The 16,660-nt window shown below is 30.6% G+C and overlaps 1 protein-coding gene across 1 annotated transcript; it reads right to left on the bottom strand.

Annotated features, from left to right (window-relative positions):
• Nucleotides 1-359: 359 nt before the first annotated feature.
• PUM24 (pumilio 24) lies at nt 360-4,974 on the bottom strand. The gene is made up of 17 exons (XM_089617604.1): nt 4,529-4,974; nt 4,383-4,436; nt 4,077-4,159; nt 3,891-3,972; nt 3,677-3,800; nt 3,508-3,591; nt 2,798-2,912; nt 2,523-2,673; nt 2,314-2,427; nt 2,137-2,208; nt 1,959-2,009; nt 1,819-1,869; nt 1,575-1,682; nt 1,351-1,494; nt 1,173-1,247; nt 818-1,065; nt 360-694 (listed from the first exon to the last, which is right to left on the bottom strand). The coding sequence occupies exons 1-17, from the start codon at nt 4,871-4,873 to the stop codon at nt 556-558; spliced, it is 2,040 nt and encodes a 679-aa protein (XP_089473730.1). The 5' UTR covers nt 4,874-4,974; the 3' UTR covers nt 360-555.
• Between the last annotated feature and the right edge of the window lie 11,686 nt (nt 4,975-16,660).

Here is a 16,660-nt window from a genome sequence, read left to right as displayed (position 1 = left end):
ATGGAATTCCAGTTTTTTTGTTTGTTTTTTTGGGAGCTTACATAAATAAGGTTTTATAGTATAACATGTCCAAAATAACGGTATTATGAATCATTTAAAAATAACGGTTTTTTAAACAGTAAAGTTTAATTTTATTACAAATGAAATTGTAACCAGTAAATAAAGTTAAACAGTAAACTTTTTTTTTTAATGACTACAACTTAAAAAAAACTTACTTTTCCTACATTTTGGACATTTAAAATAACAAACATAAAGCAAACAAAATATGATTTGTTGCATTTTTTTTTTCTTTTTTTGGTTATGACTTATGAAAGCATTGCTTATAGAAGAAACATACTACCGAGTTTGGAAATGTGAATAAAAAAAAAAAAGCTCCTGCGAATTAAGCTCGAGTGGGCATAAAACTCAACGAACAAAAATTTAAATAATTCATTATATAAGACCGAACAAAAAATCGATTATAAATAACACTCAACCGTCCTACAAAACTGCTTTCTTACAATTTTGAGTAATCCAAGTACAATTTCAGGGTAAATTAGATTATAAAATAGCACATCAGACCTTTGTTGAAACTGTTGATTTCTTCTCCGGGATTTTAAGCAAACCTCTATCAATCAAACCTTGTAGCTTTTTGCTTGCCAGCTTATTCACTTTCGGGTCCGACGATGCTAGATATGCTGTCAATACCTTACTACTGCAATTACACAACAACAAAATTCCCGAGTATTTATATAAATTACTCGCGTATATATAAAGGTCGAGTTATAACAGTTCCAATACATTTTTATTTTAAAAATATATATTTATTTATGAGTACCTGTGACCGGTGGCCCAAATTTCGCAGCTCTCTTTAAGCGCACCGTTCCATAGAGCGGTCGCAAAGACGGGACAGTCCAAGATAAGCTTTCGAATCACCCAACTCGAATGGAAATTCTCGAGGACGTGTTCGTCTTTTGAACCTTCCGATTTCGGCTCCGCTGCGAGAGACGCTATGGCTTCGTTCAAAGCATTCAACTTCTCTTCCAGAGCCGATTTGAGAATGCCGTCCGCTCCGCCGGTCACCACCTTTTGAGAATCGGAATCATGAGTTAAGACTTAAGACCCAGAAGGGCAAATTAGTAATTTAAATAATTCAGCATCTTTTTTTCTTTGGGATTGTATGAAAATGTTACCTCGTATATCATGTCCTTTCCGATATTTGATCGCAGCAATTTCCCAGCGTCTTCAATGCACACATCAATGAGCTTCTGTACGACACAAACCAAGATGAGCAAAGTTAAGTCTAATGTAAAGATTAATAAATAAATAAAAGACGAAACAATTCAATATTCGGAAAGATTAAAATATTACCTCAGCCAAGCCACTCTTGACTAACAATTCCTGTCTTCTCACAAGAGGATCCTTTTTCCCACCTTCCACTATGTTATTACTCTCTCCCGGATCCGAGCTTCTATTGCCCTCAGATTCGGTCTTGTCCTCATTAGATTCTTCTTCCTGTTAAATATATTAAATAGATTATCTTACCGATTCGACTAGCGCGAGTGGGTTCATAGAAAAAGAAATTTCGAAACTACCTTGGAAGATAGAGAAGGTACAGAGAGATCAAAAGACGCCAAGTAATCCGGACTGAAATAGCGCGGGCTATTCGGGTTCAGTAGTTGCAGAAACAGCCTTCTTCCAAACTAAATTAAAAAAAAATTAAAAAATTAATCATGTAATCCAAAAACAATTCTGCTGATTATATTATAGAAACCTCAGGTCCATTTTTCAAGCAGATGAAATTAATATTATAACTTATGAGCAAGAGCAGAAGGACACCTTATTTAAAACAAGACTATCTGTGATCTCTTTAAGCTCGTTGATGACAATCTGCAACCAAGACGATTTGATATATAAAGGTTAAATGAACCGAGATTAGTACGTGTAAAATGTAACTTGTTCTTAGAAAAGAGACAGACCTTTGATACGAGCTTTGTATCATCAACGATAGATAGGATCTCAACAAGCACCTGGAACCAATATTCAAGGTTAAGTAACGAGTTTAAATAAATGCACACAATTGCAAAAAAGTTAGAAAAGTGAAAAATAAAAAATAAAAATAATTTGTGCATATCGTATGAGTTCTTGAAGTCCTACCATACTTCCGAATTGATCCTCGGCTATCTTTTGTACACGGCCTTTCATTCCTTTCACTATTTTCTTTCTTTCCTGAATGATTGGGAAAAAGTCAGACCAATGTTATTACATGCAATTCAAAACTCAACAAAACACTCGGCGATCATGATGAAATTTTCTCAAGGTTTGCAAAACTACCTTTGCACTTCCAAGCTTGATACAAAGCATACCGATTTTAGATCCGTCTTTCGTCTTGATCATTTTAACAAGCAGCGTACCAGACAATTGCTGAATTACATCCATGGCAGAGGTCTACCGATACAATGGATTTAGAAAAGGAAAAAAGAAAAAAGAATTAAAAAAAGCAACCAAACTTCTGATAGAGGTGATGAAAATATGAAACAAACCTTGTCGGCTATGCTCAAGTACTCGATCAATACCCTGTGTATGATCGAGTGTTTAACAAGCCCTTTCTCGAGAATCGGTTGGATCACCGAAGTCATGTGCCTTGTGACCGAGGCCTTCGGGAGATTTAACTTCGACATTATGTCTGTTAACCTGATATGCGACTATGAAATAAGTAGAGCAATAATACTGGGGTGCTGTGGAATATATTTCAAATCAAAATAATCGTTCAAATAAATGCTAAAAAAAAAATGGTTTCCAACAGATAATTGTTTACCTGCTCTCTTTCGTCGTAACAAGGTCCTTAAATATTTGTAGCTCCGGAGAATACGATTCGATCAGAAGCGCATGCTTTTGGGCTGCGTTGCCCAATTGATATGCACGCTCAATAACTAAAAATAAACAGACAAAAGAGCGTGAACCTCAATATCCACATATATTCTGACAAGTAAAAAAAAAAAATTAAGCTGTGCTGAAATTTCACTATGTGCCCAGAGCCAAAGCTATAAGGGTCCTCTGAGTGTCAAGTGCTTGATGGGCCGGCTTCGGAGCGACCCGTGTAAGTGAGTCAAGTGAGTATGATGGGACTTTCGGGATTGAAATAATTACTTAACTGTCGAGGGTCGGACTTAGTATTATTAAGAAGAGTTGGTCTATGGATAGAAGCTGAAAACAATAATTTAGGGGAATGAATTCACTTGGGTTTAGGCTTTAGCCCTTTGGGGGAATTATCAATGTAATTCAAAGATTCTTCCGAATAATTAACTAATTATTCCACTGCCTAAAGACCTATCACTTAGCTACTTAGGGGAGTGAGGAAAAAGAAAAATAAAAAGGTGAGATATTTTGTGAGTGGGTATAATGCGAAATACTTTCTGTGATTGATAAACAAGATTAGTGGAAATGAAATATTTTCTGTGATGATATTCATTGAAGTTTGTATTTGATGATATCATTCAATATGTACATCACACACATATGACATACCTACAGAACCTTCCTTGTGGCGAAGAAGCGTGGCAACGTGGCCGTGGAACGCTGAAATAACCGTCGCAAGCTGTTTCTTAGAAGCTGCAAATATAGCGGAGATCACGAATCACAACTTTAAAAACAGCATATATATATGTGTGTGTGTGTATTTTGAATGAGAAAGTACCGTATTTTAACATCTTCCTAATCAGAAAAGCAGCATATGTTTTTGTAGAGAGGCTAAAGAGGTGAGGCAGAATCTCTTCAAGCATAGCATTCCTTTCAGATTGTGAACCGTATTTTACACAATACTATAATTAAATAAAGAAAGAGCAAAATCAGCGCGAGCCAAAGAGTCGAGAATTTCACAAATAATATAGCGGCGAAAAAAAAAATATAACCTGTAGAACACGAGAACAAACGTGGGAGCAAGCGATTTCGTGAATCTTTCCCTTTACTTTCTCCATTGCCTCGCCAACCAACCTTAAGACAAGCCAATCCATTTCATGGGATATTATTGTTTAATAAGAACATACATCAAAGAGCACCATACCGAAAAAAAAATATTACTAACAAAAAATACATACTTGGACCTTTCTTCAGCAAACTTGGTCTTGTCATCTTCTTTTCTTTTCCGAATCCTTATCTTCTCTGAGAGACGTGCAAGTTCCTTTTACAAGTAAAGGCGAGCAAAACATTAATATTTTGTTAGTAATCTACTAAAAAAGACATTATAAAAAATATATAATGGAAATGGAAATTTTGTAGCATTATACAAACCGAGACTATATACAACAATCTCAAGCAAAATGCAAAGCTGAAACCATAATAGGCAATGTATGTATGACTATCGAATCCTTCATTTTCATGCTGAGAACAAAATAAATACTTACTTGCTCTATATCGTAATAGTGCTTCCTTCTCATCTTTCTGGCATCAGCTAGTTCCTGAATTCACAAATTCACCGATTGTTTTCAACAGAAATGGAAGGAAAAAAAAAACAAAATTTAATCAAATTCACTTCGATGAAATCGCGAACCTTGGCGTGCTTTCGACGCTCTAGCTTCGTCATCGGAGCTTTGTTCTCCTCTCCATCGTTCGACTTGATCTTTTTGAAAGGCTTCTTCGTCGAGTCTTTGCTATCAGGCTTCTTCAAATACGGTTTCTTGCCAGAGAAGGTTTTCTTATCCTCTCCAACGTTCGATTTGAGCTGTTTGAATGGTTTCTTCTTCGAGTCCTTGCTCGGAGGCTTCGGCGAGGGCTTCGTACCTCCGGCGAGCTTTGGCCTTTTGGACATGGCGTTGCCGGAGCGAGTAAGCACGTCGGGATTATCTTTCCTCTTCTGAGGAGACTTGGACTTCTTCTGTAGATCCTTGGCCGCCATTAGAGGCTCGAGAGCTTCGAGTCTTCTGGTTTCGTTCGTGTTCACTTCAACAGAGATAGAGAGAGAAGGAGGGAAGAGAGACAGAGGGTTTTTCCAAGGGTTTTGGTTCTTTAGGTTAAGATGGACTGGGATTGATTGTGCTAATATTGGGCCGTGAAAGTCTTTCGAATTGCAAGATAATTGCGGTAATTACTTTTGTTAACCACTGTTTGTATTTTATCGCACGAATAGCGTGCTTAAACTTATAACTGCAAAAATAGCGTTTATTAAGTTGTAAATAGTTACTTTTCTTCTTGTTTATAATTTTTTTTTTTAAATATTATTTACTATTTTAGGCTCTATATAACTTTATTTACAGTTGAAAATTTCATTTATACAAAAATAATTGTCTATTGTTGAAAAAACGTTATTCTTTAAATTATTTAAAATAGTTACTAATTTGTTAATGTTGCACCATAAACCACTTTCCCATAAAATTTTGTAATATTAAAAAAAATATATATCATTTGGATCATTGGTTTTCTCATTTTTATATTTCTTTGTTTTTTTTTTTCTCATTCTATATTTTCTTTTACAATTTGTGTTATTATGAGTCTCCAAAATTTGTATTCTCTTGATGCAATATCTCCTAACACAATTCCCATAGAGGCGTTGTTTAGGTCCTCCATATTATTTTGGTTTTTTTTTTCAACCTTATACATTTTTTAATATATACATAACAATATTTTTAGATAACAAGTATAAGATTAAGTAAATATTTTTTAGACCTCCATATTATTTTGGATTATCTGTTACTCAACCTTATATATATATATCCATATTTTATATATATAAAACAAAATTTGAAGATTTTCTACAATTAGATAACGAGTACAAGAGTGACAGGACTCATGTGTACATACATCAAATACCGTTTAAAAAGTAAATATGAGACCTCGTAGATATATAGTGGAAAAAAAAAATAGGTTTCATCCATGCCCTATCGATAAAGTAAGTATCGTTAACCTATAAGGAAGAAGGTTAACATTGTAGAGCCTCTCGTCTCATTGTTGGAGCATATATCGACAATTATAATAGAAAGAAATCCTAGGGTTTGAGAAATGAAATATGTTTCTCTAGAGATAGAGTTTGTGTAGTGCTAGTGAGAATCATTTACTTCACGGTTGTATTATTAAATTATATAATAATTTTATGAATGCTCATTGGTTTTTAGTGTATGTTGCTCATTGGTTTGACGAGGCTATTTTTTCCATTAGGTATTTTCGGTGTTTGTCAACAATGTTGTATTCTATTGGTCTTTGCACCGAGAGCGATTTTCAGTGGTACTAGTGTATCATATATATATTTTTAAATAACGGGGCGAGATGATATATTCGCTACCCGATTCATATCCACTAAAACTCTAAATGGCAATTGTTAACCCATTTTGCACGGGTAATATTCGACTCCGTTTAAGCCGGTAACAGGTATCAGGTGATAATGTCATTCTTAGTAACATTACATACGTAAACAACCGAAGAGATCAAACCTTAACGTGGATGTAACTCAATTTTGAGCCAAACACGATAATTTATTCGACATGTTTTGTGTTTTAATAATGTTTATTGTGTGCATTATCATTTTGTTTTTGTCATTATATAGAAGGTATACTGAATCACAATTAATTTTTAAATTAAATTAAAATGATTGTTTGAGATGTTAAAGTCAATTTTTTATTTTTAATTCATACATCCATATATAGTGTATAAATGATTATATTGAACATTTAAGTGCAAATTACAAAGTAATTCTTTAAACTTCACTAATGAAAATTAAATATTTTTTAAGATTGAACTCACGCTGTCAAACGTGCAAAAATGATCGCCTATTATACGGCTCACTCTGATGCACATGTGGCTAGTATTCGGGTACATGAACGGTACCGATAAAATTCATTTAAGATATAGGTTGTTAACATCATCTATAAAAGGTTAGATGAATGAGCAGGGTCGGTCTAAGTTATTGTGTGATCTTAGACAAGAATGAAAAAATATGATTTTTTAAACATATATTAAAAAAATAATAACTTAATTTTTCTAAAATTTGATGATTTATTCATCAAACTTTGAGGCTTTCTTTTAAGTTTTTTTTTTTTTTTTTTTTTTTTTTTGTTTACAAAAAAGTTGAGACTTTAAGCCATTGCTTAAGTGGCTTAAACCTCGGGACGGCCTATGTGAATAAGGTAATATCACACAAATTAATTAATTGTGGATGGTTAGCCTCAGATAACATATAAACGGCAAGAATATAAAAAGTCAAGGTGTGGCTAAGTTTTAATTGATTGTAAAAGTAGCATATTAAATTATAACCGTTGGTGTCCTAGTGTGTATGGTCCCCAATTAATCTTATTGGTCTATGATTCTATGTAAGTGATTTGGAGGAATTTACATCGGTTGAGGTAACAAAAAATATAAAAAATTCATCCGGCCCCTTTTTATAGATTCTCCCATATATTAATTATATGTAGTCGTTGTTTTATAAATAACGAGCCTCATTCATATTACATAAGACGTTTTTCAATGTGCCTAAACGAGGAGTTTGAATTAAATATTAGCCAAAGGTGACTCATAGTAAAATATGTTGGTGTTGGACCATTAATCATTAAATGAATATACCACTAAATATTATATTACATATTTTATATATATATATAAAATATTATATTACTAAATAATATTATGAATATACCACTAAATATTATATTACATATTTTATATATATATATATATATATATATATTTATGCATCGTTATCGGTTCATTGAGAGGCTCTTTATTTTTCATTTCATCCAATAGACATTTGAACATGGGTATTTTGGCTTTTCTCTTATTCGGATTATCACCAATCCGTTGGCGCATTTATAATACTATGACTATTTAGACTTTAGTTACCCTATTTTCCATCACATCTGCAACGTCTCTCTCATCTTCATCTAATTACTATAATAAACCGTCTAAACCATTATTAATGCTTGCTTAGAGAGAAAATGCATTTTTTCGCATTAATTGTATTCTTTTTTGAAAATTAATTTTATTCATTAACTTTATTAAAGCTATTTAACCCTGATTAATATTGAGATACTGAAAAAATATTTTATATTAACCTATTTGTTCAAATATATAGAGGCGCTTTTGAAAAAAATAAATATATACAAGTTTACAATTCATAGGCACAATTGTAAAAATAAAGGTTTAAAAAATATTAAAAATAGCTAAATCTATTTATTTATCTGATGATATGATTAATACACCTACAAAATTATTCTAAAATCTTAATTATATGCATGTTATAAAACATGTCTAGAGCATAATCAATGCTAAAAAAGTAAGCTATTTATTATAATTCCTCTCCGGCGATAATGGAATTAGTCTTGTCTTTTTTTAGCATTTTGATGCTTGTATAGACTTTGCTTTGATAGTAGCTAGGTACTCCAATGTATACAACACCTATATATATATATATATATATATATATATATATATATATATATATGTCTGTATATAGGTCTTAGATACATCAAATATGTTTGTAGTATTAAATGTTGTAATTACATAATTGTCGTTTTTAAGTTGATTACACGGAATTTCAAAAACATTATAAGTATTCTCAGGACTGAGTATACTTCAATATCATATTATCACCAACTAATTAGCTAAGTCATATGTGACGTTGAAGCATTTATTATATATATTATAGTTGTTGTTGTGCCAATAACTTTCGTAGTTTCATTTGAACACTTTCTTTCTTCTTTATAAGTACGGTTGCTGAAACTAATAAATATATAATATATAGAGCTATAATACTTGACCTTTCGATATATTCCATCGGTGAACATCCCGTATATAATATTATTTATACGTATACATATCCCATATATAACGTGTATAATATAGCTATAGTGTACATGGCTCAACTGATCAAGTTGGCCCATGTGATCAATTATGCCAGACAAAGAATTGTTATTCATATTTTCTTTTTCATCCTATAAACATTATTGTTTTCATGTGAAAACAAGTAAATCAATGTATTTTATATATATATATATATATATATATATATATATATATATATATATATATATATATGTTACCATTGAAGCCATCTGTTAAAAAATGTTGCCCACAAAATATTCAAATCGCAATGGAATAATTCTTTGACAATGCTAGTGTAATTTAATGCACATATTATATTATATTATAATAAATATTATGTATTGGCGCCGGGCTGGTCCTAGAAACGCTATTTCTATGGCATGCAAACAAGTTTCACAACTCATCAAAACATAATATCACGTATATATATAAAAAGACAAAAGTATAAATAAATAAACTGAGCTTATATCCTCTCCTGAAAGATTTTTTTTCCTTGTACGTAGTAGATTGATATAAATAATATGTGCCATTGATTACGATTAAGATGAAGAATAAAAACATGACGTGATTCATTTAGGTTTAGCCAAAAAGTTTTTACCGTTTTAATATATTACACGTAAAAAGTTTCGTTACTCTTGTAACCAAAAATGGAACAGTACTTTCTCATGATGATTGATATACTTCCAAAAAAATTATCAAACTCACATGATTGGGCAAGAGACGTGTCTTCTTTTTTTTCTTCTTCTTTTTTTTTTCTCCCTAATATTCTTATTTTTATTTTTTCAGTTTTACACTCTTCCTTGCTCTACATCTCATCTGAAAAAGAAAAAAACTATATATGTACGCCATTTGTTTTTCTTATCATTTGCTTCAATTCCCTTGCATTATAGCTGTTATTAAGAAAAAGACAAGAGAAAAAAATAGCCATATATGTATTTATATATATATATATAATATATATATTTGCTAGGCTGGCAAATTCGCTCGTCTATTTCCACTCAAAGAAGATGTTTGGTCATTTGGTGGGGTCCACGATGAGGATAATAGCCAACGATTTGTTCTCATCGCTGCCACGTGGGCTCATGCAGAATTAGAGTATTTTAATATTAGGGTTTTGATATCCATTATTTATATCAGTTTCTCCAAACACACAGTATAAGTCAATGTGAAGAGCAAATGGGTTTTGTTTCTTTGTTTGTTGCATAATATAATTTTTCCTCTCTTTTAAAAGCGAGTCGTTATTTGGCTTCAACTACTACTATTTTTTTTAACAACCTTCATTAATGCTAAAAAAGATAGCTTCAAATAGAGATTCGTGAATGGTTTTTGTAGGGTTTTTTTTTCTTCTAAGTTGTTATTACTATTATTAATGGTTATATTAGATAAATTTTGTGTTGAGAACTTATTGTGTATCTTTTTATTTTTCCACGTCAATTTGAGTTCACAAACACATGTATATATACATACATATAACTTAACACTTGATGTGTTTTGGAAGATCTCTTTGTTGTGACCTAGAATGAGGCAAAGTTTACAAAGCACATACACCAAGTTATGATATTGTAAGTTTTTTTAAGGTACTATTTGATCAGACAATAATATACACATGTTGTTATTTGGTTTATAACAAACTATATGCATGCTCAATCATAACATGTTAACATGATCAATAAGCATGAGCTTTTGTCTGTTTTATTTATTTTTAAAAAATTAATTTTTTTTATTCTTTCATTGACTAAGTGTAGTCTATAGTGTATATAGATAGAATATAACTGCGGCTGAGAAGATGTGCATTGAATATTATTCATTGTCCCACATTGACACATTGATAATGAGCAACAACTTTTTGGCGATCTTGAAAATTCTTCACCTTTTTGGAGATTTTATCGGCAGATTAGAAGAAAAAAAGCTTACATATCTGAGTTAATATAGAACTATATATTACTAGGATTGGAATATTATGAAAAGGTATAAGAAATTCTCGAGCGCTTTTGGGCGAATTTCTTTTTCGATTTAAATTGAGTTACAGATAATTTTTCTATGCGAAAAAGGAAAATTTAAAAAAAAAAAAAACAACAACAACTCGCTATCTTTGAGTTCTCTCAAAGAGTTATATAATAGTTTATGAAACTTTTTCTTATAGAGAAAAGTGGCGAGGACAAGAAAGGGTATTGAAATGAATTATATGTATACACACTAGGGCCACCAAAAATGTCTTTCTCACGTTATATATATAAGTGTATATAGTTCCAATCAATAATTTTGTGAAAAAGCAATGTGAAATTTGGTTAACATAGGAAGTGCTCAAAGAAGCTTAATTATTAGTAGAGACGGATATATTTTCTAAGATGGTGTTCAAATTAAAAACGGGTTTATATTTATTTATTTAGTCTTCTCTATTGCATTTTGCACTGAAACACACTTTTTTTGCTGGCAAACTTTACGAGTTGAATACTCGCTCTCGTATATAGATAATATGAGTGTACATATCAGCAATATATGCTTATTTTCTTGAATTTATGACATAACAATATTTAAAATAAAATCACCGATATATAGAAAAATTAAACTCCAAGAAAAATGAGGAATAAATAATAGAGCAAACTAGTGTTGTCGGTGACATGGAAAAAAGAAACATTATTGGAAACTATATAAGATGATTGATTTATATAATGCGGAATAAGAAGGGCAACAATGAAAAGGACAAAAAAATAAAAAATACAAATACAAATAAATCGCTGTAGTTTGTTTGTTTTGCCCTTTTAGCATGTGAACGCATCATATGAATAGAAGTTAAGAAAGTCTAATATCTTACTAATAACAATAATATATATATATATATATATATATATGTACACACACAATGCAATCTGTTTAAGGGCAAAGTGAAATGATGAAATTTTGTTCACATAGCCCCATATTTATTTCATTTCACAGGGTCCTTTCACCATCCTTGATTCCTTTTGGTCCTGCCCTCAAATCAAAACATAGAAGTAAGAATAATCTTAAATTCCAAAAGCTACCACCACTTCTCCAAAAAAAATAAAAAATTGAAAAAAAAAATCTATACGTGTAAATAATAAATACTATATTAAATCAACGTAATGACGTGGCAGCGATCTCGGTCCAATGGGACCAAAAGAAGGGCATGACTGACGGAGTAAGAAGACAAATCAATCAAGATTCAAGACTCTCTCTCTAACCTAATGTCAATGTGAAATAATCTATAAACTATATATTATAATGAAATGTATGTAATGGTAATAGTAGTATTTTTAGTGTTGTGTTGTGGGGAGTGATTGAGGCCAGGCTAGCATCTTGGGCATGATTGAGAGTGGGTCCCACTTTCTCACTCATCTGCTCTGGCAATCCACATGCGCTCTCTCTCAATGCCCCATGCACTCCTTCACTTATTTTTTATTCTCCTTTTTCTTCCTCTCTCACCCGTCAATTCACCACATTTCTGTGCTACCCAATGCCACCTCACCATTTTTTTTAAGTTTCTAATTTCTAATCATTACTTAAAAAATAATAAAAAAAAATTAAATGAATCATTCATTCTTTAATCTTAAATTCTTTATCTGATAGACATGTCAAATTGATGATTGGCATTGCGATCTCATTAACAAAAACAAAAACAATTTTGTAATTTGTATTTTGAGCGTGTGTAAATGTATGTTACATAGTGTAAAGAGATACAATGACCTTCAATCCTCGTCGACGGAACCAAGGATGATCGCGGAGGTGCAACGTTAAAACTGGCATAATTTTCTTTAAAATTAATTCTTCTGTAAAGTGATTTGATGAATCGCCTCTTTGGTTGTACTGTGATTTTAAAGCTAATTTGTCAAATTAATGGAAAAGCTACGGATTTGATTTGATTTTTTTTTGTTTGTTTATAGTTGTGTTTTTGTTGTTGATTCAAATATCACACCTCTTCTATATGATAAGGTGCATTTCATTGCTCTTCGTCTACATACATGGGTTAAAAAGGAAAGGCGGTAGGACAAAGTCCTTCCCGACTTGGATGATATGACTAGCAAGTCGATCTCATTTATAACTTTGAAGGGTTGGCGTGCAAGCTTGAGTCTTATCGGACCTATATGATTTAGTGAACAAGCCTCCAATACTCTAGAGGTATAGATAAACTAATGAAAATATAGCCAAGAATGATACCCACATGCGATAAAGGCCCGGGATCTTATAGTATGGTGACAAACCATTATTCAATGTAAACGGTGAAAAAAATACTATAAATTGTGATATGATTACTATTAGGAAGAGTTAGGCATGTGGCCATTTTAGACGCCTTATTCTAGTATGAGAATTTAATAATTTGTAAAATAGCACAAAATCTGAAAGACATAATTTAATAAGTATTTAAGAAGAGTTGGGCTATATCCTTAATTTTTGCATAATTTGGTTGTAGTTCTGATTAACGGTATAATCATTTGATTCGATTATTTGATATAGTTTTTTTATTTTTTATTTTATATTATGACATTTACTTCGTGTTTTAGTTTTTGATCAATTTAGAATGATTATACTTTAGCTTTAAATTAAAGTTTGAGTCGTGCTAATTTAGTTTATATATATATATATATATATATATATATATATATTAACAGTTTCTTTATAGGTAAATTATCGTATAATCATGGGGAAAATATATAAAAATTGATAAAAAAAAAGTTTAGGTAAAAATTTACGAAACGTATGTTTCATTGGTCTTTAGTTGGATTCGAGTACCTCGTTATATAGTAGGTATGTCGAGTTTAACCCTCGGTTTTCAAAAATGTCGAGTTCATACCATCTGTTTAACTAAAATGACGAAGTTATACCCCAAGTTTAACTAAAATGATGAAATTATACCATGAAATAGACAACAGTGTCACAAATATTCTTTTTATTGACTTTTCATTGACGTTGACTATAATATGTATATATAAACACCAATTATCTTTATTCATTCGCGCCATATATGTAATTTATTTAAAAACTAAAAAATAAACAACAGTCTCTTAATCGTGAAGAACACAGAAAGAGGCAAATGGGTAAACATCGATAGTTGATAGTCATCAAAATCGCATATTCGAACAGAGAATCCAGAATTTAGAGTTACAATTCGAACACGGAATGAAGTCATTTCTTAGGAGATATGAGTTTTTTTATTTAATTTCAATTTAATGCTATTTTTATTTCAAAATTGAGAATTTGGAAGTTAGGGCACTGATTTAGATTTGATTTGGTTTTTCTTATATAAGAGTTAATATCAATGAAAGGGAGATTTGTGACGCTGTTATTCATTTCAGGGTATAATTTCGTCATTTTAGTTAAACAGAGGGTATGAACTCGACATTTTTGAAAACCGAAGGTTAAACTCGACATTTCACTAAAACACAGGGTATATGATATTGTACGGTATTTTGAATGTATAAACGAGTGTGATTATAGTCGATTATAAACGGTTAACGTATATGATATAAACAAGGTAATATAGATAAACATAAATGAATAATTAACACATACTGAATTTATATTATATAATTAACACATACTGAATTTATATTATATAATTAACACATACTGAATTTATATTATATAATCCAACCAAATATTAGATATATATATATATATATATATATGTTTAAATCACAAAATGCATTTTAATTTATCATCTTCTTTAAACGTTAGTTTAGAAATACTATTTCACGAATATCTATTATTTACAACTATGCATGCATGTCCGTTAACAACTATCACATCATACACGTGGTGGTACCGGTGGTAGTACTATTATTATGATAATAGTTTTGAGTTTAAGTGGTACCTTATGAATTGTATACATAAATGCTTAAATTTGTAGTTTGTGACAATATAACAAATTTGTTCTAATGTCAAAATATATATGCAAAACCGCCAATTTTTTTTTTTGCCGTCATGACCTTGCAAATAATCATTGAGATCTTTTAATTTATTTTTGAAAGCCATATTTAAATTTTATACTCATTTGCCACCTTTTTACTAGTTCTTTGTGTATTATTTTCTTAAGAATGTGCTTATTGTTGAGGAATCAATCTTTGGGTCCCTTAATTTTTTTAAATGGAGTTTTAAATTTTTCCATCAATTTCATAATTAAAAAACCAAGGACAACTGAAAATGTGATATTATATTAAATGAACAAAACAATGATATAATTCTTTTTCTAAGAATAATGTCATTTATGAAAATACGTTGTACTAATGATAAAATACGAGATTTGTTCTCATTTAATTGTGATCGGTGATCCATCATAAAGAGTGAATGCCAACAAACTAAAATTCTATATCATACATCTAGTGCATTCACAAATATTATCTAACTATTGCATGTGTAGTAGTACTTTATAATAATCTATACCCCTATTCACCATATCTCCCACATTTAAAATTTTGGCATTATTGCATCCAATGCATGATTGAAGTAATATATATATATATATATATATATATATAGGACACTGAATATATATATATATATATATATATATGTATATATATATTTGCCGTTAAACGTGACTGTATTTATATGCGTATTGCATGCTCAATCGTCACAAGCTACAAGCAAAAAATAAAAGAGAGACAAAAATATTTTTTTTTCTTCAAATATTGAAATGAAAGTGGTTTTAGCTTAAGGATTAAAACAAACAATAAAAATTATGAAATTAAATAATATAAAACTACTTTGAATTAACTTGTGAAAAATATAATATGTAATTAAAATATATGTGATATCAATTTTACAAAATTAACCGATAAATAAAACATCATGGCTTATTTTTATTCGAATTTAAAATAATTGGATAAGTCTAGTTTGTGGTAAGCACCTTAAATGAGGAGATGAGAGTTCAAGGGTCACGAAGAACATAACAAAAATATCCTAACAAATGCAAAAGGCAAAAGAAAAATTATTAATTAAATGTTACATTTGGAAAAATATTGGGGAAGTCAGGATTATCGAATTCTTCTTATGTTCGCTTCCCAAATTTTAAACCCCAACTTTTAAAATCGTTACTCTTTTACTACAATCTTAAATTTTTTAAAAATGTCATACATTTTTTTAAATTGCTATTACAACTTTTAATACGATTGAAAATAAATCTCTTAGATGTGTACACTGAATTTTGAGATGAATAACGAATTTGTATACCCTCTTTAAATGTTCAATACAACATTCTTATTTTATATCGCATAGTACACAGTTAATTATATTGCACATTTAAATACTAATTACAAAGGTTAACAATTCAACAATAAAGATTCACTTTGCCTTTAAATGAGGTATGAACTCTCTTGGGAAAAACTTAAAATTTACAGAATAGGTCTAGAAGTACCTTTAGTTTTCACGAGAAATTACCGAATATAAATGCCTCATAACCATACAAAATGAGAAATAGCAATACTATAAAGTAAGGTCCCATAATCCGTTAACTAAAATAAATAAAATTGGAGAAGTTAGCGATTACTTTAAGACTCGTCGAAATAAACGTTTACCATGATCACATAAACTCTATGTAACCGTTTCGAGGCCTACTATAGCCACTCGGTCATTAAATAACCACCATAATATCACATGGTCCAAACAATTATCCAAATAACCGTTCAGTCGTTGCATTGATCAACCCACGATCTAAACTTCTTCCATCCATATTGAGCGCAAGATAAACTCAATAGCAAGGAGATTAGATATGCACACATGAAATTGAGGCTCAAAAATGAATTATTTTGTCATCACTTCACCTAGTTTCAACACTCTATTTATTTTCATTTTTTGGTATTGAAATTCGTTTAATATAAGAGATTATCGATGTCTCGACTGAGTCGATTTGGCAGACATT

Source organism: Urtica dioica, chromosome 6 (genome assembly GCF_054948205.1).
Source record: "Urtica dioica subsp. dioica isolate 48M chromosome 6, U.dioica_male_clone48M_v1_H2, whole genome shotgun sequence".
Classification (NCBI taxonomy): Eukaryota; Viridiplantae; Streptophyta; class Magnoliopsida; order Rosales; family Urticaceae; genus Urtica; species Urtica dioica.
The sequence above is the reverse complement of the archived record's forward strand: the minus strand, read 5'-3'. Positions and strand labels throughout refer to the sequence as shown.

Coding starts and splice junctions, on each gene's coding strand:
- PUM24 (XM_089617604.1), bottom strand. CDS start 4,873: ATGGCGGCCAAGGATCTACAGAAGAAGTCCAAGTCTCCTCAGAAGAGG. Junction 2,428..2,522: donor ACTTGAGCATAGCCGACAAG/GTTTGTTTCATA, acceptor TTGTATCGGTAG/ACCTCTGCCATGGATGTAAT. Junction 1,066..1,172: donor GAAAGGACATGATATACGAG/GTAACATTTTCA, acceptor GATTCTCAAAAG/GTGGTGACCGGCGGAGCGGA.